The sequence below is a fragment of the Symphalangus syndactylus genome, chromosome 15 (genome assembly GCF_028878055.3).
Source record: "Symphalangus syndactylus isolate Jambi chromosome 15, NHGRI_mSymSyn1-v2.1_pri, whole genome shotgun sequence".
Classification (NCBI taxonomy): Eukaryota; Metazoa; Chordata; class Mammalia; order Primates; family Hylobatidae; genus Symphalangus; species Symphalangus syndactylus.
In genome coordinates this window covers 97,458,192-97,482,755 of record NC_072437.2, presented here as the reverse complement: position 1 = coordinate 97,482,755, position 24,564 = coordinate 97,458,192, and the positions used below count along the sequence as shown (strand labels likewise).

At 40.7% G+C, this 24,564-nt stretch overlaps 1 protein-coding gene across 4 annotated transcripts in view; it reads right to left on the bottom strand.

The window, feature by feature from the left end:
- Positions 1-24,564, bottom strand: part of FRY (FRY microtubule binding protein) — a 453,339-nt gene that overhangs the window by 63,986 nt on the left and 364,789 nt on the right. For all 4 annotated transcript variants that reach the window (XM_063619275.1, XM_055244887.2, XM_055244886.2 and 1 more), the window contains 11 exons: positions 21,926-22,182; positions 21,306-21,452; positions 20,045-20,213; positions 18,698-18,788; positions 12,265-12,347; positions 11,140-11,290; positions 10,489-10,592; positions 9,551-9,736; positions 6,856-7,054; positions 4,297-4,418; positions 902-1,089 (listed from right to left, as the gene is read on the bottom strand). In XM_063619275.1, the coding sequence (XP_063475345.1) occupies positions 902-1,089; positions 4,297-4,418; positions 6,856-7,054; positions 9,551-9,736; positions 10,489-10,592; positions 11,140-11,290; positions 12,265-12,347; positions 18,698-18,788; positions 20,045-20,213; positions 21,306-21,452; positions 21,926-22,182 (1,697 nt within the window). The remainder of the gene's footprint in view (positions 1-901; positions 1,090-4,296; positions 4,419-6,855; positions 7,055-9,550; positions 9,737-10,488; positions 10,593-11,139; positions 11,291-12,264; positions 12,348-18,697; positions 18,789-20,044; positions 20,214-21,305; positions 21,453-21,925; positions 22,183-24,564) is intronic.

The window sequence follows — 24,564 nt, the reverse complement described above, 5'->3', positions numbered from 1 at the left end:
GAAGCAGGTATTGTCTGTAGGTGTGCAGGCTTCCTCAGATGCAGGAACATTTCTGTTTTTCTGAGATGGAATCTCACTTCCATTGCCCAGGCTGGAGTGCCATGGCACAATTTGGGTCAATGCAATCTCTGCCTCCTGGGTTCAAGTGATTCTCCTGCCCTAGCTTCCTGAGTAGCTCAGATTATAGGCGTGTGCTACCATGCCTAGATAATTTTTGTATTTTTAGTGGAGAAGGGGTTTCACCGTGTTGGCCAGCCTGATCTTGAACTCCTGGCCTCAAGTGATCTGCCCATCTTGGCCTCCCAAAGTGCTGAGATTATAGGCGTGAGCCACTGTCCAGCCACGAACATTTCTGAAGGGAAAGAAGGACTTGGCCAGAGCCAGAGAGCTTGTAATGCCAGCAGCTCTCAACCTGTTAAGCTGAGGGCCTCCTTGTGGCTGTCACTCTCCATTCCTTCTTCAGCTCTTCTCAGTCTACTGGAGACTAACCATACAGAGAGAGGTAGTGCTTTGCACAGATACAGTGGAGGTCCCTGCTCTGGGAAGGGAGACTGTATAACTGTATCCTAGGTTGGCAGCCAGAAACCCCAAACTATACAAAATAATCCCCTGGCCACCTGCCAAATAAAACCAACCACAAAAACAACAAACAAGAAGCCACCAGGGGATTTCCAGTTGTTGGCTTATATAAAAGAGATAATATCCACTGAATTTCTAGAACAAGGCTCCTTGGAATAATTTTTGTAAATATAAAAGTCAACCTCTAAAATTGAAAAAATATATTGTACATGTCCAGATGGCTGGAATAATTGTTGACAGAAGAAAGGCTCAAAAATCGTTTACACCTCATTGAGATGAGAGAGCTCATCCTTTATGAGCTCAGTGGTCTTCCCTTCCATACCTGAATCTCATCTCCATGTTCTCCTATCACCTCCACCAATCTTGAGAGAAGGTCAGATAAGGCATGTGCTGACAGAGGTTGCTTGAGGGCCCGGAATATCTGGAAGGACCGACCAGCATAGTGCCTTGAAGAGCTTGCGAGTGCTGTCTGCAATGCAACTTCACTCAGCTGGTGCTCCAGATGGAAGCCTAGGGTAACAAGAGCCACAGAATAGGTCGGTCTCTACTCTACATGCTCTGGGGCATCAAAGCTACCTCTAAGTTTAAAACAGGCTAACGGCACAGGGCTACCTTATAGTGGTACTTATTTACAAGTCAACCATTTTTTTTTTCTCTTTTTGAGACAGGGTCTCACTCTGCTGCCCAGGCTGGAGTGCAGTGGCATGATCACAGCTCACCACAGCCTCTACCTCCTGGGCTCAAGTGATCCTCCCACCTCAGCCTCCCAAGTAGCTGGGACTACAAGCATGTGCCACCATGCCTGGATAGTTTTTTTATTTTTTGTAGAGATGGGGTCTCACTATGTTGCCAAGGCTGGTCTTGAACTCCTGGGCTCAAGTGATCTGCCTGCTTTGCCTTCCTAAAGTGCTCGGATTACAGGCATGAGCCACCATGTCGAGCTTTTTTTTTTTTTTTTTTGGAAACAGGGTCTTTCTTTGTTGCCCAGGCTGGTCTTGAACTCCTGGGCCCAAAGAATCCTCCTGCCTCAGCCTACTGAGTCGCTGGGATTACAGGTGTGTGCCACTCCACCCACCTCATTTTAAAATAAAAACAAATAAAAACAAAATCTTAGGGAGGTATAGTGTAGTAGAAAAAGGCTTTGGAACAAGATGGTCCTGGTATTGAATTAGAGGCTTTCTAACTCTGGGAAAGGAATTTGTTCTCCATGAGCCTGTTTCCTTATCTTTAACTTGTCTCATAAGTTGTGAAAATTAAACAACTTACAAAGTGCCTAGTATAGTGTCTGAAACGTAACATAGGTTCACAAATGTATTCTTATTTATTACTCTGCTATTTTCATATATTATTCTTCTATACTACTTTTTTTTTTACATAGAATACTCTCCTTTTTTTGTAAGTTTGTTAGAGTAGAGGAAATTTCAGAATAGAGGAAAGCTGTTAGTGGGTCTATTCAACTCAAAACACAACTAAGGTCTGTGCCAAAGTCTTTGCTTTATTGATATACAGATATTGAAGTGTAGATACTGTGAAGAAGGCAGCCATAATTTAAACTTTTGCCTGAATATTTGTTTTTCCAATTGTACAAAGGTAATCTCAGTAATCAGAAAACCATTTGATCAGATGGGAATGACAATGTAAGATAAAGCTCATGACCGAATTCTAGGTCATTAAATTATATACTTGTGCCTCTCTGCAGGGAGAAAAGCAGACTACAAGGGTAGGAGGACTGAATGGAAACAGAGACTTTGGCTGTCTCTATGACACAGAGGCTCTGCAGCACATTTGGCTGCTACATGAAGGTGGGCCAGAAGGGATAATTCAATGTCATTGCTCTTAGCTGCAGCTTGGCTACTTGACCCTAGGGACAAATAGATTATACAAGAAAATGTTCCTGCAGAGAAAACAGAGGGCCCTGGAAAATTAACTTCAGACACATTCAGGGTAGTAAGCATAGGATTAAACCCATGTAGGCTGTTCGTATCTTATGAATGATGCTTCAAAAAAGCTTTTTGTGTCTTTATTTTGTTTATCAAAATAAAGGTTTGTTTACTGAACCTATTTTCTGTGTGGAGGTTAGGTACCCCTGGCAAATGATAAATGTGATTCAAATGAGCAAATGCCCATTTAAATCACAATGAACCTGAAGGCTAGAACTGTACTAGTAGGACTTCAGACTCCACCATCACCGCAACAGTGTCCTGTGAGAAAAGGAAAATGTTTCTTTTTCTTTCCAGCCACACAGTGAATCTATACTTCCCAGTCTTCCTTGCAGTTAGGTGTGCCCAGGTACCCGAGTTCTGGCCCATGAAATGTAGAAAAAAACCCACTGGATACCCCATTTAAGTCTGGGGTGTCAACTCATCCTGAGGAATCCTCTTCTCACTCTCTCTTCTTCCACCTGCTGGCTGGTTGCAGAGGGCCCAGCAGAGGCCTCAGCCTAGGGGGTGGCACAGCCTCAGGCTGGAGGGTCCTGAAGCACCTAGCGGAAGGCCACCTGCCAAACACCTGCACTGAACTGTTACAGGACCCAGGAATAATCTTCTGTTGTGTTAAGCCTCTGAGCTCTGGGGGCTGTTTGTTACAGCAGCTATGCCGCCCTGACTAACACAAGTATTTCCAGGAATACATTGTATATGTATAGAGAAAACAGGCCAAAAGCAGGGATGTACAAGGAAATCAGAATCAGTAAAAATTGATCAAGGTGCAAAAAGACTTAGACTTTATGCAGCCTGAATTACCCTCCAAGAATTCAGTATAAGGCATTTATATATTTTCTCATGTTTATTATTTTCATTCAATCCAAGATTTTAGATTAATTAATGGTTTACATACAAATAGTAAACTTCTTCCTTTGGGCTGTGTTCAATTATTAATTGGCTTTTGAGGTCTTCATATTTTAAACAAATTCCAAAGGGGAAACTGAAAACTAGAAACGGAAGTCTATTCCTAGCAATGACTCTCCCATTTCGGTCTGTCGGTATCTTTTGTTTTTTAGTAAGTGTCCTCTGATAATGAAAAGATATGTGGCTAATCCAAAATGTTTCAAACTGGGAAATGTGCTAATTATCAGAGCAGCTGGAAAAGCCAGGGAGCTGGATTTAATATTGCCAGCCTGGTGTGAGGAAAAAAAGGCAGAGATGGTTTTACAACTTGTTGAGAAACCAGATTTGTTTCACACACAAATCAGCCCAGGCCAACTTGGACCTGAAGGAATTCAGCAGAAGGCAAACACTTAAGTATCATGATGCTAAAGGACTCACACTCTATTTAGAATATTGAATAGTCATTTGCACAGGAATTGTTAGCAAAAACTTTTAAAGCCAAAAACATTTTATCACAATTAAAAAAAAAAAAACAGTTTGACCATTTAACCAGCCATTTAACCAGACTGATGAGAGTCAATTAATGAGATTAATTCCTCATAGCCTTCTTTAAAGAAAATGTTACAGGCACAGTTTAATTCTAGTAAGGTAAATGAAAGAAGTAGAACAAGTATGTCGGGAAAATTATTTGATAGCATAATGCAAATATACATGGCATTAAATACCATGCAGTTAGGCAGCATCCAAACAAGCTTCAGAACTCCCCTGTGAATATGCTCGTGCTATGATGTGGAGTGCAGGACCGCTCTAAGGCGCTGTAATCATCATATAGAGACAGTGTCCATTACAGAACAATGCTGAAAGAGGGATCTGTGCAAATAAGATGAAGTACCTGATTTGGAATCTTTAAATACAGATACAACGTGACGCAGAAAATTAGTGAGCTGTTCAGCACTCTTTGAATTTTGATTTTTAGGTGTGATGTCTTCATGGCACCAAAGTGGACCAAATGCCCTTAAACAAAACACACAAAATGTCAAAAATATAACTGTCATTTTACATTTTTAAAACTATACATACAGTCCTGACTCCAAACATATAACATATTTAAATTTTTTGCAATCTATGCATCTGACAAAGGTCTAATCCCAGCATCTATAAGGAACTTAAACAAATTTACAAGAAAAAAAAACCCATTAAAAAGTGGGCAAGGGACATGAACAGACACTTCTCAAAAGAAGACATACATGCAGCCAACAATTATATAAAAAAGCCTCAACATCACTGATCATTAGAGAAATGCAAATCAAAACCACAGTGAGATACCATCTCACACCAGTCAGAATGGTGATTATTAAAAAGTCAAAAAATAATAGATGCTGGCAAGGTTGTGGAGAAAAAGGAAGGCTTTTACACTGTTGGTATGAGTATAAATTAGTTCAACCATTGTGGAAGACAGTGTGGCGATTCCTCAAAGACCCAGAGACAGAAATACCATTCGACCCAGCAATTCCATTACTGGGTGTATGACCAAAGGAATATACGTTGTTCTGTTATAAAGACACATGCATGCATATGCTCACTGTAACACTATTCCCAATAGCAAAGACATGGAATCAACCCAAATGCCCATCAATGACAGATTGGATAAAGAAAATGTGGTACATATACACCATGGAATACTGTGCCACCATAAAAAGGTACAAGATTATATCCTTTGCAGGGACATGGATGGAGCTGGAGGCTATCATCCTTAGCAAACTAACGCAGGAACAGACAACCAAATACCGCATGTTCTCACTTATAAGTGGGAGCTGAATGATGAGAACACATGGACACGTTGGGGAGAATAACACACACTGGGGCCTACTGGAGGGCAGAGGGTAGGAGAGAGAGAGGATCAGGAAAAACAACTAATGGATACTGGGCTTAATACCTGGCTGATGAAATAGCCTGTACTACAAACCCCCTTGACACACGTTTACCTATGTAACAAACCTGCATACCCTGCACATGCACCCTCGAACTTAAAATGTGAGTTAAAAAAATACTTTAAACAATTTTACGAATTATTTTGGAAGTACATTTCAGTCTTATAAACCTTATCAGCATACTCAAAACACATCTAATTTATAGAGTCATTTTAAAATGTTTTAAATTAAATTCATTTACAAAATTAAAACCTCCCAATTCACCAGAACAGTGCTTGGCATACCATAAGTGCTACATGTTTGTTTGTTAAGTAAAATGATATCAAATGTTAAGTGAAATAAAGATTTAGACATGGACTCAATTTTCACATTTTAGCATTTGCAGAGGTAAGGCTTTTATCTGGATCACATCAAGTTGCAAATACCATACAATCAAGCTGAAGACATGGCCTCTGTCATCTACTTGGTTTTCAACAGTAAGAATGGAATGGAGCCAGGTAGGAGAATTTCAGAGAAGAGTTATTCCAAACACGTGGTACTGACAGATGGTGAGTGGTGACAATACTTTTCCTTTCCACAAATCATGCGGGTCTCTGAAGTACCCTGTATGTGCAGGCATACTGTACGTAGGCACCATCAGCTCCTGTCCTAAGCTTCCTGCACATTAAATCCTACATTAAATTGAGAGCTGCACAAAATAACCTGAATCATGAATTGTGGAAAGAAAATATTCTTTTTTTTATTGTTTGCATTAATTGATGCATTAGCTGAAGAAAGCAAGATCACGTGAGATATTAGATAACACATACACAGACTAGATTTCCAGGACTTAACTCACTGAGAAAGGGGAGCATGGCACCCAGTCACAGGTAAGCATGCTTTACACAACTACCAGACTGCCGGGTGTTCGAAATCCTGAAGCCTTACAAGCTAAATGGTTAATGAGAAGAACCAGAAGACCTAACCAGGACCACTTGCAGTTTCTCTTGGTTTTGATTTATTAGTTTGATTCCTTTCCTATTATGCTTCCTATTGTTTCTGGTTTCTGACTGCCTTTTACAAATGACTCTTTGGACCAGATGAACAAATAATGGTCCCCTTGGCAGCTGCTTCTGGGTTGACCATGGCTAATATCCTTGATTTCCAGAGTGATGTTCTTTGCCAAGTCTCAGAACTACTAACCCCTGGCAACTCTGATAGATGACTAAAGGCATGCTCACTGTGGGGCACTACCACCTCCTGCCTCCATCTGCGGCATCATCATTATCTACAAAATCCCCTTGCCCATCAACTGTCACATCAGTGGGATCCAGAAACTGCTACCGATGTCTGCCTTTCACAAATTGTAATTCTCTGTATCTCAGTGTCTGTTCACACAGACTCCAGCAGTTGCAATTGAGAAGAGAAACAGGACTTTGTTAGAACCCCAGGATCACTTTTCCATCTGTGTGGTTTAAAGCGTTGGCAATTTTCCAAAAGACCAACCTGCAAATAGTAGCGGACTCCTAACCCCTTATTACCTGGTCGTCAGAAACTCAATGAGCTTGTTTGCCTTCTCATCTGTTTCAGCAGCTGTGTCCACATCTTCTACCTCCTGGGTCATCTGTGGGAGGTTTCCACTGCTGCCTCCCAGACTGATGCTGGAGGAGGTGGAGCTTGAGCTAAGCCCTGAGTCGGGCACCGGGGACGACTGGTCCTCTCTCAGGAAGTCAAAGCCACCTGGTGGGAGAAGAAGGTCAAGGAGGGATGTACTAGGCAGTGTGCTTGTCAGCATGCTTAATGAGGTCCACAGAGGAGCGCAGAGAAGTGTGGAGTTATTTAAATTCTGGGGAGAAAATGGTTGCTTTTGCCTGTGGCTATGATTAAATGAGACTGACAGTTTTTCTTTGTTTAGGAAATCAGTTGCACTGCTGTGTAAATGAGTGTGTATTTGGGAATAGGAGGTGATGTGCTGCTTTCTACTCTGCTATTTGATACTTTCTATAAAAGAAAGGTATGTGTGTGTGTTTGTATGCATGCATGGACCAGGCAAACGACCAGTTCAACTGTAACAGTTCATCTACTAACTGTGCACTTAATAAATTATTCGTGGGTATTAGTCTTCTTAAACATGTGAAACGGGCTGGGCGCGGTGGCTCACGCCTGTAATCCCAGCACTTTGGGAGGCCAAGGCGGGCGAATCACGAGGTCAGGAGATCAAGACCATCCTGGCTAGAACGGTGAAACCCTGTCTCTACCAAAAATACAAAAATTAGCCGGGCGTGGTGGCGGGCAACTGTAGTCCCAGCTACTCGGGAGGCTGAGGCAGGAGAATGGCGTGAACCCAGTGGGTGGAGTTTGCAGTGAGCCGAGATCACACCACTGCACTCCAGCCTGGGCAACAGAGCGAGATTCTGTCTCAAAAAAACAAACAAACAAACAAACAAAAAAACCATGTGAAATGATACCCTGTTTGAGGATACCAGTCACTTAATGGCTGGTTACTTATACATAATATTTTTGAGTAAATGTGCCCAGAAGCTTTAGTATTACGTGTATATTGATATATTTTAATAGAATATGTTTTATGGTATTCAAAGAAATATGGCATAAGCAAATACCGTTTCTTCATTATATACTTGGTTGACATTCTATACCTCTGGGTAGGCTGTGGGTTTGAAAATGTATATATGCAACTATCCCTTTTCCCCTATTTAATAATCATAAAAAGTATGTAGTGCTGGTGTGTGTCTGATAGATATACTGAATTAGATGTGAGGAGTCCTGGGTTTGAATAACATTTCTGCCACTTATCGTGTAGCCTCAGGGAATTTATGTAATTCTCTGTATCTCGGTGTCCTATTATAATAAAGTCAAGACAATAATTTCTGTCACACACATTTTTAGTGTGTATTTGAAAGCAACCATAGTTGAAACTAGGTGCTTAATAAATGTTTATAAAAAAAGAACATTTCCCATAATCTTTGTACACCTATTCCCTGTGTCCTGTAGAGCCAGTCACTTTAGCTATCTACTGTTTGTCTTGCCTATGAATATTGTATGTGTTTTTGGTAAATCTTCACTTTAAATCATTTATACCACATCAGTGGTATAATAAATGCAAAACTGATGTACACAGATATACACGACTTATCAGATATTACAATTTTCTCTGCCTAACATTTAAAAAAATACATTCTTATCCTCAGGACTTAGAGCAGCTAGAACTCTTCCGTTTAATTAAACATCTACAGCAAAGGGAGTTTTGTATTTCTAAGAGGCTATTGATAGGTTATTTTCAATTAAGTGTAGCTTGGTTCAAAGTGAAGTGCTTAAATTGAGGTCAGTAGGCCTTAGGTCTCAGAGATAATGATGATTTCATATTTGTTTTCCAAACAGCTATGTTAACATCTGTTAGAAGCCAACACATTGGTGGGTACAAGTGATAAATAAAAGGTGCACCCTTTTCATAGTAATGCAGAAAGCACACAGTGACATGTGAAATGTTGCACCATAGCTAGCGCCAATGCAATGTGTAAAATAGGTAAAAAAAAAAATTAGTCCCTGAACTCTGTTAGTTGGTAATCTTCATCATCATTTTAAGATATTTTAAATGTTCTGGTTCTAAATGAAAACCACTATTACCCGTTTTCATGAATGGCACGACATGGCAGAGTAATTTCTTTGACTCAGTTAATGCCATCTGTTCCTATTTCTAAGAAGAATTTTTTTTTGTTTCAAAACAGCAATGGTTTTTAACAGGCTCCCACTAATGGTATCTTCAAGGAAAAGGTCAGTCATTCAAAAGTGAAAATTCCTTCATGGGCACTAGAAGGCACACAAGTGATATATCTGGCACCATGGCTGTGCCCTGCTCTCAGGCAGTAGCAAGGGTCACTATTTTGTGCGTTCTCATCCTTTGGTGTTCTAGACTGCTGCTCCTGGCCAGTGGGCACTTACATTTCCAATGCATCAGGAAGAACATATTCAATGGGGGCAGCAATCATCTATATAACCAGGAAAAATATATTTTAAATATTCAGTAATAAAGAAAGCTTTTGAGAGGCAAGTTCACATCAAGTGAAATGGTGTGTATTTATTGTACTGTTGATTTACCACGTGGAAAGTTGGAGGTCATAGCATGAGAGAAGCTAACTTGGGCTCCACTGGCACCCACAGTTAGTTATCTCTGCATTTGTAACTGTCCTAGGCTCTCTACCAGTCCTTCTCTGTTACCTGTATAGAGATATTCAGGTTGGTAGGCTGGCTGCACGGTTAGAGTCTTAGCTTCACCCATCTCTCGGGTCTGCAGGAGCACGGAAGCAATGGAATGGAAATTGCTGTTGCAAGAGAGGGCAATCAAGAGGTGAAGAAGCAGTTTTTTGCTGTGTTCAAAGACTTCAGGCCGGTAGTGGTCTAAACCTGGAAAAAACCAGTAGAATCTAAGTATAAACAAACCTTAAGCTCGTTTAGATTCCAGGGATAGTAAAGATTCCAGGATACTCAGGAGGAACATCTTAAAAGAATGTTTAGTTTTCTTTGTTATTGTTTGGGTTACCAACATACATTAGTTGGGCTTAGGAAAAATAAAATGCTTTATTTCTTAAGTAAAATGTTCTCATAAAATGCTGATAGATGAACTTTTCTTGACCTCTCTGTAGCATTTGATGTGGTTAGCATTCCTTCTTCTTGAGATGTTCTCTTCCTTGGATATCCCTGTTACTGAAAGATTCTGATTGTATTAGTCTCTTTCTAACTGAATTTCTGAGTTTCCCTGGCTGGTTCCTCTTCCCATTTTTGCTCTACAAAGCTCAGGGCTTGGCCCACTCTGTCCTATATCCTTTCTTTTTATACGCTGACTATGCCTCATAGCTTAAAATTTACCACTTCAGCCGAAGACTCTCAAAAAGGCCCAACTTATTTTGGATATCTTTGTAGATGTGGCACTAGTGAGAAACCACTGTATTTACATGGTAGAAATAGAGCAATTTCAAACAGTGACCAAGTAGCTGACATTTCAGAGCAGATGTCACAAAAGGGCAATGAAAAATGGTGGAGATCAAATATTCCCGAAATGACTCAAACAGGATGTCAACGTGAAAGGAAATCTCTATGAATTACTTCTGTATATTTTTAACCCGATTGGCTAGAATGCCTTTTAGATCCAGTCTTACCTAAGAAGACAGCATGAAGTAATAATGGTAGATGAAGCGCCCAATCTTCTCGTACACTGTGATCCACCACCATTTCAGTCATAAAAATTACAGCAATATTGCACCTAATCAATGAAATAATGAAATTAATGCAACTTCTGAAGGGGATGGAAATACTAGTAGATCATTAAGTTACAGTACAATATAACTCTGAAGTGTTTTTAAAACATTACATAAGGCTCTTATTCGAGGGAAATAGAGTTTAACTTGTAACGCAGCATAGAGCTCCACCAACAAGAAGAAACATTGGTTGAGCTAATCACATAAAGGAGAGTCTCTAGCCACTAGGCAATAAGAGCTAAGGGATGAAGAGAAATCAAAGACAAGGTCCCTCTCATCAAGTTGCTTACAGTCTAAAAAGCATCACAGAATGCATGCCCATATCCAGATTACATCAAGGAGAAATTCAAAGGTCACAGGCAGCTTTGAATGTTGATTAACATTTGACCAAACTCTGCTAATATGCTGGAAGTTGGCAGTCAAATCAGGCAAGATCCCACTGATGGATAAGATAATTTAATGTGGTGGGACCTGGACTAGGTTTTTCTCTTGTCATAGGTAGAAAAGTCCAGTCAAAGCTAAGGTTTCCTTCTCCCCACACATGCTGCTCACCTGTGGAGTGGCCCCCGGGGAGTGATGGTCTCCGGGAGATAGTCAACCAGGGGGGCCCAGCATCCTCCAGTACAAGGCATCGGTAAGGGCTGCGGCTGCTTGGTTTCTGTAATAGTCAGCAACCAGCCCGTGTAGGGAGAAATTGGATCATCTGGAGGGTGAGAAAGACAACTGTGCTTTATTTTCAGGGAGAGACTTGTTTTCTCTACTTGATGTTTTCAGAATAAATTTTAAAAATGTATGCTTGTAAAAATAACTTTATTTTTCATTAAAAAGTTTTTTTTTAGGGACAGGGTCTCGCTGGCACCCAGGCTGGAGTGCATTGGATTGATCAAAACTCACTGCAGGGCTGGTTACAGTGGCTCATGCCTGTAATCCCAGCACTTTGGGAGGCTGAGGTGGGTGGATTACCTGAGGTCAGGAGTTCAAAACCAGCCTGGCCAACATGGCAAAACCCCACCTCTACTAAAAATACACACACACACACACACACACACACACACACACACACACATAGCCGGGCATGATGGCACGTGCCTGTAATCCCAGCTACTTGGGAGGATGAGGCAGGAGAATCGCTTGAACCTGGGAGGTGGAAGCTGCAGTGGACTGAGATCATGCCACTGCACTCCAGTCTGGGCGACAGAGTGAGACTCTGTTTGAAAAACAAAAACAACTCACTGCAGCTTCAAATTCTGGGGCTCAAGAGATCCTCCTGTCTTAGCCTCCCAAGTAGCTGGGACTATAGGTGCCACTGCACTCCAGCCTGGGTGACAAAGCAAGACTCCATCTCCAAAAAAAAAAATATATATATACATATATATACACATATATATATACACATATATATGTATATATATATGTGTATATATATGTATATATATATATAAACACAGGAGTGGATGGTAGTTTGAATTTTTATAATTTTGATTTGTCCATGGTTTTTTTTTTTTTTTTTAACTTTTGAGGATGCTGACTCTATGCTCATCTGCATAGGTGGATTAAATGGTTACTTAATATCTATAGGCCCTTTTAGTAATCAGACCAAGAACAATCAGAACACTCATTTTCCATCCTCTGACCACTTGTGTTCCGTCTGAAAGCCCACAGCCTGTTGGTACTTACTTTTATCTTCATCATAGGATCCTCCAGAGCTATTGCTGTATCTTGACTCGAGGCGAGTGTGGGCTCTGATGACATTACTAAACCTTCAAATACAAGAACAACCGGAATGAAATATTAACATGCGTGCATGTGCGCTTTTTTTTCGTTTTTTTTTTGAGTTGGAGTCTCACTCTGTCACCAGGCTGCACTACAGTGGTGCGATCTTGGCTCACTGCAATCTCCGCCTTCCAAGTTCAAGCGATTCTCCTGCCTCGGCCTCCCAAGTAGATGGGATTACAGGTGTGCACCACCACACCCAGCTAATTTTTGTATTTTTAGTAAAGACAGGGTTTCACCATGTTAGCCAGGCTGGTCTCGATTTCCTGACCTCGTGATCTGCCCGCTTCGACCTCCCAAAGTGCTGGGATTACAGGCGTAAGCCACTGCGCCCGGCCTATGCTCTTACTCATAAACTGACACTAGGGTTTAGCGGTTGGTTTTTCAGCTGCTAGTTGCCAATGGTGCTTTTCTTAAAGGAATGCTGTAAAAATTGTACCCTAAACATTTCTTGTTTCCTTGAGAGGGTCAGTGGTCACTCTTGCTCATAAGCACAAGTCCAAACCTTGAAAAGATAAAAATTTTAAGCCTAATATTTCAATTGAACTAGAAAATGGTAACATTTGCTTTGGAAAGAAAACGGGCATGATACTGAATAACATGATTCCCTTATTTACATAGCCTGAACCACAGTAGGTGGTCAATAAATATTTCCCGAATGATTAAACAACTGAAAGTACATAGAATGGGAAATACACAAAAACAGCTTTATAATAAATCTTGGACTTTACCCAGCATTAAAGTTTCTCTTAAAATAGTTTGAGAGTGTTCAGGGAAAGGTCCTAGTTGGGGATTGATGTAACCAGAAGGACTCTTTGGTCTAGTCTCTCTTGTGGCTTGTTAAGAAGTAACCCCTACCAAAAACAAACAAAACAAAAACAAAACAACAACAAAAAAGAAAATAAAAATGTTGAAGTATAGTAATTCACAGACATCCTCTTATTTAATCTTGCTCACTCATCTTTGAGATAAGCATTATTTATTCTACAATGAGGAAACTGAGGGGAGGTGAAGTTATACACCTTGTCTAGTGTTGACCACAGGGAGGTGGCAGTGCAGGAGGCCTTCAGTGCCACGCCAACTCCCTGTGTGGAACACGGAGCTTTAAGGCTGAGCTCTCTCTCACTAGCTCTGTAACCATGGCCAAGGCTTCTACCTCCCTGGGGAACTTGTTTCCACAACTGCAAAAAGGGCATCATAATAATACTCTGTCTTTTATTTAATTAGGGTTGTTTGGGGGATCAAAAGAAAGGATGTTTGAGAGTGTTTCCAAAACTGCAAGATACTGTCTGACTATAAGGTATTAGTTATTATGCTTCTACCTAGGATTTCTAGAAAGAAATCAATAGCATATTTCTCAAACAGAGGCCTACAAGGTAGGGCAAGGGTGTGGTTCAGGGGTAGTGTGGGCAAAATGGTATGTCTGTATTTATTTTATATAAAATGATACACAGCAGGTTTTATCAACTTAATATATATGTAGCCAAAACAAAGAACTAAGGCTATCTAGAAATACCTGGAAAACTCAAGCCAAAATAGGTGTGTCCCTCTACATTACTCACCGGGTATTCTGACTTAACTCATAACAGATCAATACTCTATTTCTTTTGGGGACACTGGAAGGTGCAGGGCTATTGCTGTCCTCACTAATGTGTGGAGAAAGAGTAACATTTCAGCAAAAAGTCCTGGATGTGCCATTAAGATGCCCATCTTGTCCCAGGTGTACAACCTTAGGGCACTGCATCAGTGATTTGGATTTGCTGAATTACAGAAATGTACTGTAATGAGCTTGGTTTTATTCACTTCTTAGATATTTGCAACAGCATTTCCCCCATCCTGACAGCTATCTTTTCCCCAGTAACTTCATACCTCAAACCTTCTTCACTGTTATATCTTTTGGGCATTCGTGAATCTATAAGAACAGAATATCTAAGACACTGGCTTAGTTTCATACAAATTGGCCAACTAAATCAGACTGGTATTTATGAAAATAAATTGGAAAAAGGACAAACTTATTACCTTCTGAAGAAGTTCTTTAATCATATTTATGCTGATAAATGCAAAGTGATAAACAGATCTGCTAAGCCCAGGCATCATTCAGAAAGGAACCAAAGCAGGGTGATGAAAAAATGGCACATCTGCAGGTTTCCGTCGGGTGGAGAGCACCACAGCACTTCCAGCTACCATGAACTGTGCTCTATGTCGGGTTTTAAATTGTGCCCTGGAGGGCCTGGACCCGGAAGAACTATGGGATGGATGACAACTCATCTCTTTTCCCTTTTGAGTTGGATTTAAAGGGGTGCTGGGTGGAGTTTATTTATGAGGCTGGAATAAAGGGGAGGAGCAAGTCCCTTCCAGACTGTTCTCCTTGTTCTGGAGAAGACTGAAGCCACAGTGTAGCAAAGTGTATGTCTGGCAAGGAAAAAGCAAAAAACTGACTCCCAAGTGTAAAATCTGTTATTTTCCTTTGCTTTTCTGGGTTGAAGAAGCTTATTTTGGGTCTGGTCCCTCGAAGAATTTCAAGGACTAAGTAGAATCTTTGATGTCTTTTAACATACCTTAAGAAATACATCATGAAAATAGCTCTGATAAGAGAAAAATTAGAAGGATGAAATGTTCCCCTCAGTTTTACCTTGATTTAGCTCAAATTAATAATACTTAGATAACTGATAGTTACTATATATTAATGTATACCAACACTATCAATTTAGATAGAAATTGCCTCTGTTTCAACATAGATCGTTCAAAATTTATACAGGTGAGGTTTACTGCTTTAGCTTTCTACGAAAAATCCCTTTGTGGGCATATAAATTTATAAAAATCTTTTATTAAGATTGATATATTGAAAATACTTATGGCTGGATGCAGTCACTCACACCTGTAATCCCAGCACTTTGGGAGGCTGAGGTGGGAGGATCAGTTGAGCCCAGGAGTTTGAGACCAGCCTGGGCAACATAGTGAAACTCTGTCTCTACAAGAAATAAAAAAATGAACTAGGTGTGGTGGCACGTCTGTACTCCCAGCTACCTGGGAGGCTGAGGCAGGAGGACTGCTTGAGCCTGGGAGGCTGAGCCCGCAGTAAGCTGTGATTTCCTGCACTTCAGCCTACGTGACAGAATGAGACCCTGTCTCAAAAACAAAAACAAAACCTTATGAAGATTGTTTCTGCATACTTTAAAAATTGCTATAAACTACTCTTTTAATAAATATATGTTCATTTTGATGCCCAGTAAAATAAACTACATGAAAAATCTTAGACTGTAGGTGTACTTTCTGTTACAATTTCTGATTGTTTTTAAAAAATTTTATTAATACACAATAGATGTACATTTTTCAGGGTAGATGTGATCATTTGATACAGGCATTTAATGTGTAAATATCAAATCAGGATAATTGGGATATCTATCATCTTAAACATTTATTTTTTCTTTATGCTAGGAACATTCGAATTATTCTCTTCTAGCTATTTTGAAATGTTCCATAGATTACTGTTAACTTGAATAGCTTTTTTTTTAAAAAAAATTGAATGTTATAAAATTTGCTTTATTTTCCTTTTCTTACTTTGGCTACTGGGGCCTCAAGGTTAGGTTAATGTTAAGTTGTAGTTTTCCTTAGTCAGGAGTTAAGACATCAACTGTCTTACCCTCCCCTTAGCTTGGCACATGTTCTTTTACTCTTGTTTTAATGTTCTTTCACTTAAGCTATAAGGTTTGTTTGTGCTTTTTTCAGTAGGAACGGCATTATTAAATATTACTGAGTCACATCAAAGAACCATCAATCTAGTTGTAAAGAACACGGTGCCAAGGCGGTCATTTTGTCCAACTCCATGGGTGCTTCCCTCAGCCCAACAATGGATATGGTAGAAGAGATGCCCCACTCCTGAGGTGTGTTAACACAGCAGCCTGGGGCGGGGTTTCTGAACAACACTGTCTCTGTAGGCTCTTTGCCTATAAGGACTGTAAAGAAAGGAGTAAACTGCTGTCCTCCGAGATGGGTTACTGAGAGGGTAAGGGAAAGGGGACTGGTGGTGGTTGGACAGCTTATCCACCTCTGGGGCTATGACATTTCTCCTATTGTCATTCACTTACCAAATAAACACTTTAAAATGCCTACTATGTACAGCACAGTAGACTAATCACTGAGGATGGAAACATGTGTAAGACAGGAGTGTCCAATCTTTTGGCTTCCCTGGGCCACACTGGAAGAAGAACTGTCTACACTAACACAATAGCTGATGAGCCAAAAAATAAAAAATAAATAAATAAAATCACACACACTCAAAATCTCATAATCGTTTAAGTTTATGAATTTGTGTTGGGACACATTCAAAGCTGTCCTGGGCCGCATGTGGCCTGTGGGCCGCAGGTTGGACAAGCTTAGTGTAAGAGATACACAGTCTCTCTGTGTTCTCTAGGAATTAAAATCTGGTGGTTGAGATAAGTGTGTCTGTAAGCACCCATACATCAACATGACAGGGATTACAAGGAAGGAAGGGTGATAAGTAGATCGAGGAGAAAAAAGGATTTTAGGCTGAGGGCACAGTCTACTTTCACAGAAAAAAAAGAATACAGTAGACAAATAGTGTAGGTGCTATATGGGATCAACGGAATAGTGGTGTCCATTGGGAGAGCATATTCATAGACATATGTTTGCACATATATGTGGATATGATCAATCAATGTTATAGGTAGATAAACAGTATAAAAGAATCTGACATGTATGAATATGTGTGATATATATGGGTAGATAATTGCATCAGGCTTTCCAATGACCAGCAGAGATATGGTGACAGAGCAGGAGTAAGAGCTAAACAAGAAAATCTCTCTTGAAGATGTTCTGTGATCTTGATATTAGAGAGATTACTGGCTTCTTAAGTTCAAAGGCACCACTAAAAACTCTACGCAGGACACTCAGAACTCTGGCCCTAAACAGGCCTTTGTAATGAGATGGTAATACATGGAGATCTATCATCTTTCTACCTCAAATAAAATTCAGACGGGAAACTCAGACAAAACAATAAATGATCAAGAATGTTATACTCTAGTGAGAAAGTAAAAATATCTTTAGAGAAATACTGTGACTTTTATCATGAGGTAGTTTTCCAAAGAAGGTAATATTAATAGCAAATATAGATTTTAAAAAATAACATGCTAATTAATAATCTTGTGCCTTCACTAATATGTGGAGTATAAAAACCTTTATTCATTCCTGAGAAAGAAATAAAAGCCTTTATTAGAGAACTACAAAGGACAAGGTCTATAATTCATGATCTGCTGGGTTTGGGCTTTTAGTCTGAAGGGAAGCCCGTATGGATGAGCATCTGCCTAAAGGTAACACAGCTGCCCAGTGATGCAGTGAGGAATCTGGCTGGTGCCTGAATTAGGGAAGGAGCCTTCAGAGCCCCAAGGGCAGGCAGCCCTGTGTCAGGTCGTCTCCACGCCAGTCCCTGCTGTGCCCCAATACACATGATGAAATCCTCAGGATGCTCAGGAAGCACTGTGGGCTTGCTGGGGCATTTTGGGTTAAGTGAGTTATTTTCACCACTTGATCCCCTAAATTGCTTTTAATATGAATTCCTGAGCATCTCATCCTTATCACTAATTTCTTAAGTAAAAGGGCTCCCTCATTACCTTTTACTATAAAATGCTCAGCCGAAGGCGTTTTCAACACTGTGAGATCATCCTAATTTTCATTTTTTTAAAATTGAGTTTTGTTTTTCTCTCCTGGTTTGTCTCCCTGCTCTTCACAATCAACTGCAGGAAACAGTGACTCTGATTTGACTACTGATGAGTAGTTCATAGGCAAGGCAATAAGAAGGCTGAGATATGGGGGAAATATTAAAGAGCTAATGTGGAGGGAATGGAGACTTTGTTTAGCAGGAAAAGATGGTGTTTTGGTTAACCAAGACGCGACAAAGCAAAAGTAAAATAAGAATAATCATGTTTCATAGAACTCATCTCAAGATGACTACTCTATCCCTAAGAAATTATTCAACAATCAGATTTGAAAATTTCACATAGCAATTCTAATTCCAGATGGTCCGTGTCCATTAGCAGAACAACTCATGGTTTTTACTAAGCCCTGGGGTAAGCAGAATTCCACCACCACCAGAACAACACCCTTCTTAATCTTTCTCTTCTCTGACTTTGCACAGAAATAACTGTTATCTTTAGGGATATACTGAGTAGAGTTGGAAAGTAAGTCTGAGTTTCTAAAAACAAAGAAGGATTTTTATGTATGTGCAAAATTTACGAAACTCCACAAACCTGTATTGATGTCTTTGTGTAGATTATTGCAGAACATTACACTGGATATTAAGTCAAATTTGTGTACCAACCTTTCATCAGATTCTTTCAATATCTTGTTCTCCTCAGCATCTGGGAAATTGTCCTGGCCAGCAACCACTGTATTGCTGCTAGAGGTGGTTCCTGTAGATGGGATTGGAAGAAAAACACTTATAAAAAGATGCAAGCTGAGGGGTCAAGCTCAAGTCTCAAGTAATTCCAGGGAAAGATTTCCTGTAAAATCTTATGTTTGGAAGATTTTTTACATCTTCTGCACAATCTCAGACATTCTAAACAATCTTCCAAGCCCACACCACTGAAATGAGAGAATCGTAGACATCTGTTATGGTCAAACCAAATTCCTTAACTCTCGTAAAGCAAGCCTACATTCTTGAAACCTCTTCTTCCTGGCCACTTAGGTAATGAGCTTATTTATAGTGGCTGGCCCTGCTGTTGGCTTCTTTAGTATTTCTGGGTCCAGGAGTTACTAAACTAATGCTAGCGAAGTAAGGCCAAGTACCTAGCACTTCTGATTGCTGTGCTACTGCTTCCCTGTAAGAACACTGCTCTGGTGGCAGGGTGTAGGGCAAACAGAGGGCACAGGAGACTCGGGGAGGAGAGGAATTGGAAGGCAGTTACTGCATGGGGTCAGCAGAAGGGAGGCAGGCTTCAAGGAATTTGAGGAGGATGGCATATATTTCATGAAAAGTTGCTGAGACACCGATTAACCAAAAGTGATAATACTTTTGGGGGGTATTTTAATCAACGCTGAAGGAATATTAGCCAAGGGAGGGTCCAGATACAAGGAGGATCCAGAAATGAGATTCCTGAGTGACTGCAGTGTCCTGGCTGGGGTTGGCTGAAATACAAAGTTCTGTGACGGAGGATGCTTGAGCCACAGATTCTCAGTCATCTTTACAAGATCATTTCATTAACCCTATGATCCCTAAGAGACTCAGTTATTCTCTTTTTTTTTGAGACACAGTCTTGCTCTGTCACCCAAGCTGGAGGGTAGTGGTGCAATCTTGGCTCACTACCACCTCCGCCTTGTGGGTTCAAGCGATTCTCCTCCTGCAGCCTCCCGAGGAGCTGGGAGTACTGGCGCGTGCCACCAAGTCCGGCTAAGTTTTTGTATTTTTAGTAGAGACGGGGTTTTGTCATGTTGGCCAGGCTGGTCTTGAACTCCTGACTTCAGCCTCAGTCTCCCAAAGTGCTGGGATTACAGGCGTGAGTCACCACGCCCAGCCTATGTCTCAGTTATTCTTAAGCCATCTCTTAATTGAATGCACACACAGGAATAAGAAAAAAGTAACATACACATTCTCATATCCTTTCAGGAATCGACATGAAGGAAACCCCAGGGATCTGTGACCAGGTGTCTGCCCAGTTGCTCTTCTTACCTGAGGCTGCTGCGGAGGCCTTGCTGCTGGCCGTGAAGCGGTAGAAGGGCGGGTTGTCGCAATGCTGGACGATGGGGTTCACAGGCTCTGTCTGCTGCAGCTCAAAGAGAAGCTCTTCCATGGTTTGAATGGTGTTGTTACGGCACAAGTATATTGCCACTTTTTTAATCTGAGAAGGAAAAAAGAAAACAAGGGATGTTTCATGAAAACAAGGGATGTCATCATGCAGGAGCTGTCACCGTGATAGCTAATCTTTGTGCTATCCTAGGATGAACCAAGGACTTGGATTAAAATTCACCTCTCTTCATCGGCACGTCTGACAACAGTGTGTTCTTAAAGCCCTTACCTTTTCTAATGGCTAAGTTTTTAAAAGTTACTTTTGAGGTACGTGAATTCTATCTAAACTGAAAACTTGCCATCAAAGGTCTCGTCTTCAGAAAGAATTTTATTTATACAAACCCTGGGAAAAAACTGCTAGCTATTTTTGTTTAAAAAGGAATCCAGTCCCCTGCTATTCTCTTCTCCCCAAGAAACAAATGAATTTTAGCTGTTTTTATGGTTTAAAATTTTAAAAATAACTCTGGATTAAAGCTCCACATTATTGCAGGCCTCATAGTCCAACCTGAGCCCTGCAAGCTGCAGTGAGGCTTATGTGGACTCAAGGCAGCAGGAAGGCAAAAACCTGTCACAAAAACAACCAGCACAGAAATGCCAATTGAGTTTGGGTTTTAAAAACGCTGTCATTCTGTTGATCCTATCACTTTTAAATACCAACTGTAAATATCAGACATTTCAGAAGGATTTCTCCGTGCTTACCTCTCTCTTCTACCACTTGAATTTGAAGAGAAAAACCAGGATACTCTGCTTTCTTATTGTTTCAAGAGCATCAAGATGTAAACATGAAACATTCTTATTAGTAATAATACAACACTTTACTTAGTGTCTCTTACATGGTAGGTCCAATGTTTATAGAAGGCAGCTTTCGGTAACTGCTAGAAAAATATCCACCTGCTATATCAATAGGTTTCTGTGTCCCAGGGCTCAGAGCAAGGAGATGACAGAGGCATCACTAGCACACATAGCCTGTGTCTAGGGGGCAGAAGGGAACTTTTATGTAATATCTGGATGAGCTCACAGGAGATTCATGTGACTAAGTGGACATTTCTATTTTAGCTGGAGCAAAGAGCACATTCTGACTTGCAAATTGCACATGGGAGTCCCTGCAGGAATAATCACGCTTGAAGGGCTGAGAGATACTTACATAGGGTAGGAGAACTGTGTCACTGCTGACCCCACAGAGGCTAATCAGGAACTGCAAGGTGATCCTCAGGTTGTTGCTCCATTTCTCATTGTTGGCTAAAGCATTCCAAGCATTTTCCATTTCTGGCCCAGGAACTTCATCTCCATACTACAACAAAATAAAAACCGGCCCAAGAGATGTGTGAAAACTGTAAGGACGCAAAAGGTTTGACTGAAAGTAGTTTTGAGGGTCATGACCATCTCAAAATCATAAGAAGGCGGAAACATGACATTTATCAGAAAGATGCCATCTTTTAGTAGATAGTAATTAATAATGCACAAATCAGTCATGCACAATACCTATTCATGTGAGTTTTTTAAATGTTAGGCTTATTTTTATTTTTATTATCATTCTTAAAATTGCTGTAAAATACGCATAACATAAAGTTTACCATCACCACCATTTGTAAGTGTACAGTCTGTGGCATTAAGTCCATTCATATTTCTGTGCAACCATCACCACTATTTATCCCCATTCATGTGATTTTAAAGGAATCCCATTTTCCCTGGGGTTTGACTAACCCAGGGTTTTTTTCTGATGATGGAGCCATGCTATTTGAAGCACACTTCCTCTGAGTTTACCTTGGCCGTCATGTACATGAGGTTGTTCAGGACCAGTGATGTGGCTTCTGGAGAGCCCCAGCCATTTCCTCTCAGCCCGTGAGAAGCAGTCGCGTCACCTTCCCGGTCCTTGACTTCGTCCTCTGGGCTGCTGGGGCTCGACCCCGGGAGGAGGAGCCTGCTGTCCACCAGCTCGATGTTGTGCAGCCAGGGCAGCAGGTAGGTAAGCATGATCTGGCGCCCGTTGGGGTGTGTTGTGGGGAATCGCTGGCTTACCTCTAAAGAGAATTGCAGTGACAGAGAGTCATCCATACCTTATTCCACCAAAATAAATTAAAATTCAAATGCCAACTTGCAGACTGAACAGTGTCCTACATTTACAAAACATTTTCGTACACAGGAGCTCCGCAAGGCCACAGAATCATAAAACCACGGCTTGTCTGCAAGCTTGTTGCTCCACATCTGGTGCCCTGTGCAGGAAAGTGTACAGCACTGTGGGGCAAGCACAGGCTTGGTAAAAGTGGAGTGAGTTCAAATCTACTGCTAGCGGAAGATGTATATCAGAGGGTGGACAAAATAAGGGACTCGGAGTCAGAAGGGCACGTGTTCAGATTCCAGATCCACCACATACTAGTGGCATGTGACTCTGGGCTAGTTACTTAACATCTCTGCTCCTCAGTTCCCTTGTCGGTAAAATGGGACTGATAGGGCCCCACATCAGGCTACTGTAATGACTAAAAGATATAATCATAATGAATGCAATGTGCTCAGCACAGTGCCTATCATCCATCAGGCTCTTATAAATTGTGGTTAGGATCAGTCTAACACCAGTGATTATCTTTCCACTGACCCAGTGTCTTACAAAGTGTCTTCCATGAAACATTGGCTGTTAAAAAGTGACATGTGGCTCTCTAGGAAGAATAAACCCACTTTGCAGAGTCGTCTTGAAAACTGCTAAGCATGTGGAAGGTGCCTGCCAAGGGCTGCGTATCCCTTGTGAGACACGTGAGTCCAAACAGTGAAGCCCTAGGTCTGGTCCAGCCATTTCACCATTACCTTCTCTCAGGGCATTTTGGCATTGTTTCACTGCCAGCAGCATTTAATTTTGTAATCCAAATAAACTTTCTAAGATAGAGAAGCACAGCATTATGTATATGCAGTAGGCTCCGATGTAATCTCCTATCTCTCATATCTAGAGAAGAAGGTATTTTATCCTCAGGGAAATTAGAAAGCTTGGTCTCATACAGGTGTTATGATCCAGTGGGGCAATGCAATCTCGCTTAGAGGGCTCATGGCTGCTAAATAATAGAACAACACAGATGACAGGAATTATACCAAGATAATTCACTGGATCTTCTGAAACAGCAGCTTTAATCGATTTGGCCCTTTTCCTAAAATTAAAATTATATTTTTTTATTTTGGAGACCATAATGTTATATCACAATAATCAGACAGTGCTAAGCTATTATGTTTTATATAGGTCAAAATTTTAAAATTTACTTGATTTCTACATTTATGGATGTGACTGATGTATGTGACTGTTATGTCACATACTCAAATCCTTATAAAATCAGAACATTCATTTGTCCCAAGGTACGGGGCATTTTCTAGGTGCAAGCCACTGTGCTAGACATGACAAAGACAGCAAAGACTGGCAAATGATGCAGTTCCTGTCCCTCAGAAAGAGACTCCGACAAATTATGTTGACAAATCACGCTGGGGCAAGGGAAACAGTGACAAATGGAATCAGAAAGGCACAAACAGAGTGCTTTGGGGGTTCGGTGGCAGAAAATGACTTCTCGGTGCAAAGACTCAGAATAGTTTTATGGTGGGAGAACTATTTAAACTCCACTAGAAGGATCTGGACTTTAAGAGGGGGAAAAAAATCCCAAAAATGAATAACAGAGAGAGCAGTTATTCAAAAGACCTATCTTTTGACAATGGTATAAAAATCTATAGATTTTTTGGAGCAAAGACTTATGCATTACATAATTTGCTTGTTTATTATGTTAATTGCACTTTGTCTGACAGACATCAGCACCAAGAGGGTAGGGATGTCTGTCTGAGGTATCCCAAGCACCCAGGTAGCTCCTGGACAGTCAAGGGTAGTTCCCTTTTTAAAAGGGAACAAGAAAAGAAAAATGCCATAGACATGCAAATAGCCCTCTATTCACCGCTCCAGAAATACTTTAAATAAAATGTGAGATCACATCAGTGGGATGCTCTTGTTCAGTGGACCTGAACAATTTGTCTGGCCGTTTACAATAATTAGGTCATTTGAAATTACAGGCAATAAAAATTTCACCACAGGGTTTATATTAAAAACAAGTGTTTGGAATCTATTATAACCTCCTAATTTTTCTGTGTTATTTTTAAAAAGTAATTTCCCCTAAGCCAAAACAGCCAAAAGGTAATTCTTCAAGAAAATGTAGGTTGAACCTGCTTGCAACTCATAGGAGCCTCTGACCTGGTTAAACTTGCTGGACTCTTTCTCTCCTCTCTCCTGAATTGTGAACCACTCCCACTTTACTAGCATCTCCCTCTCAGCTAATAAACGTGCTCCAATATCGCTCATCCTTAAAACTCCTCCTCTGACTCTGCACCCCACTGGAGGGCCAGCCTCTCTTTCTACATTCTTTCTCAGCCAGGCCACTGTGATC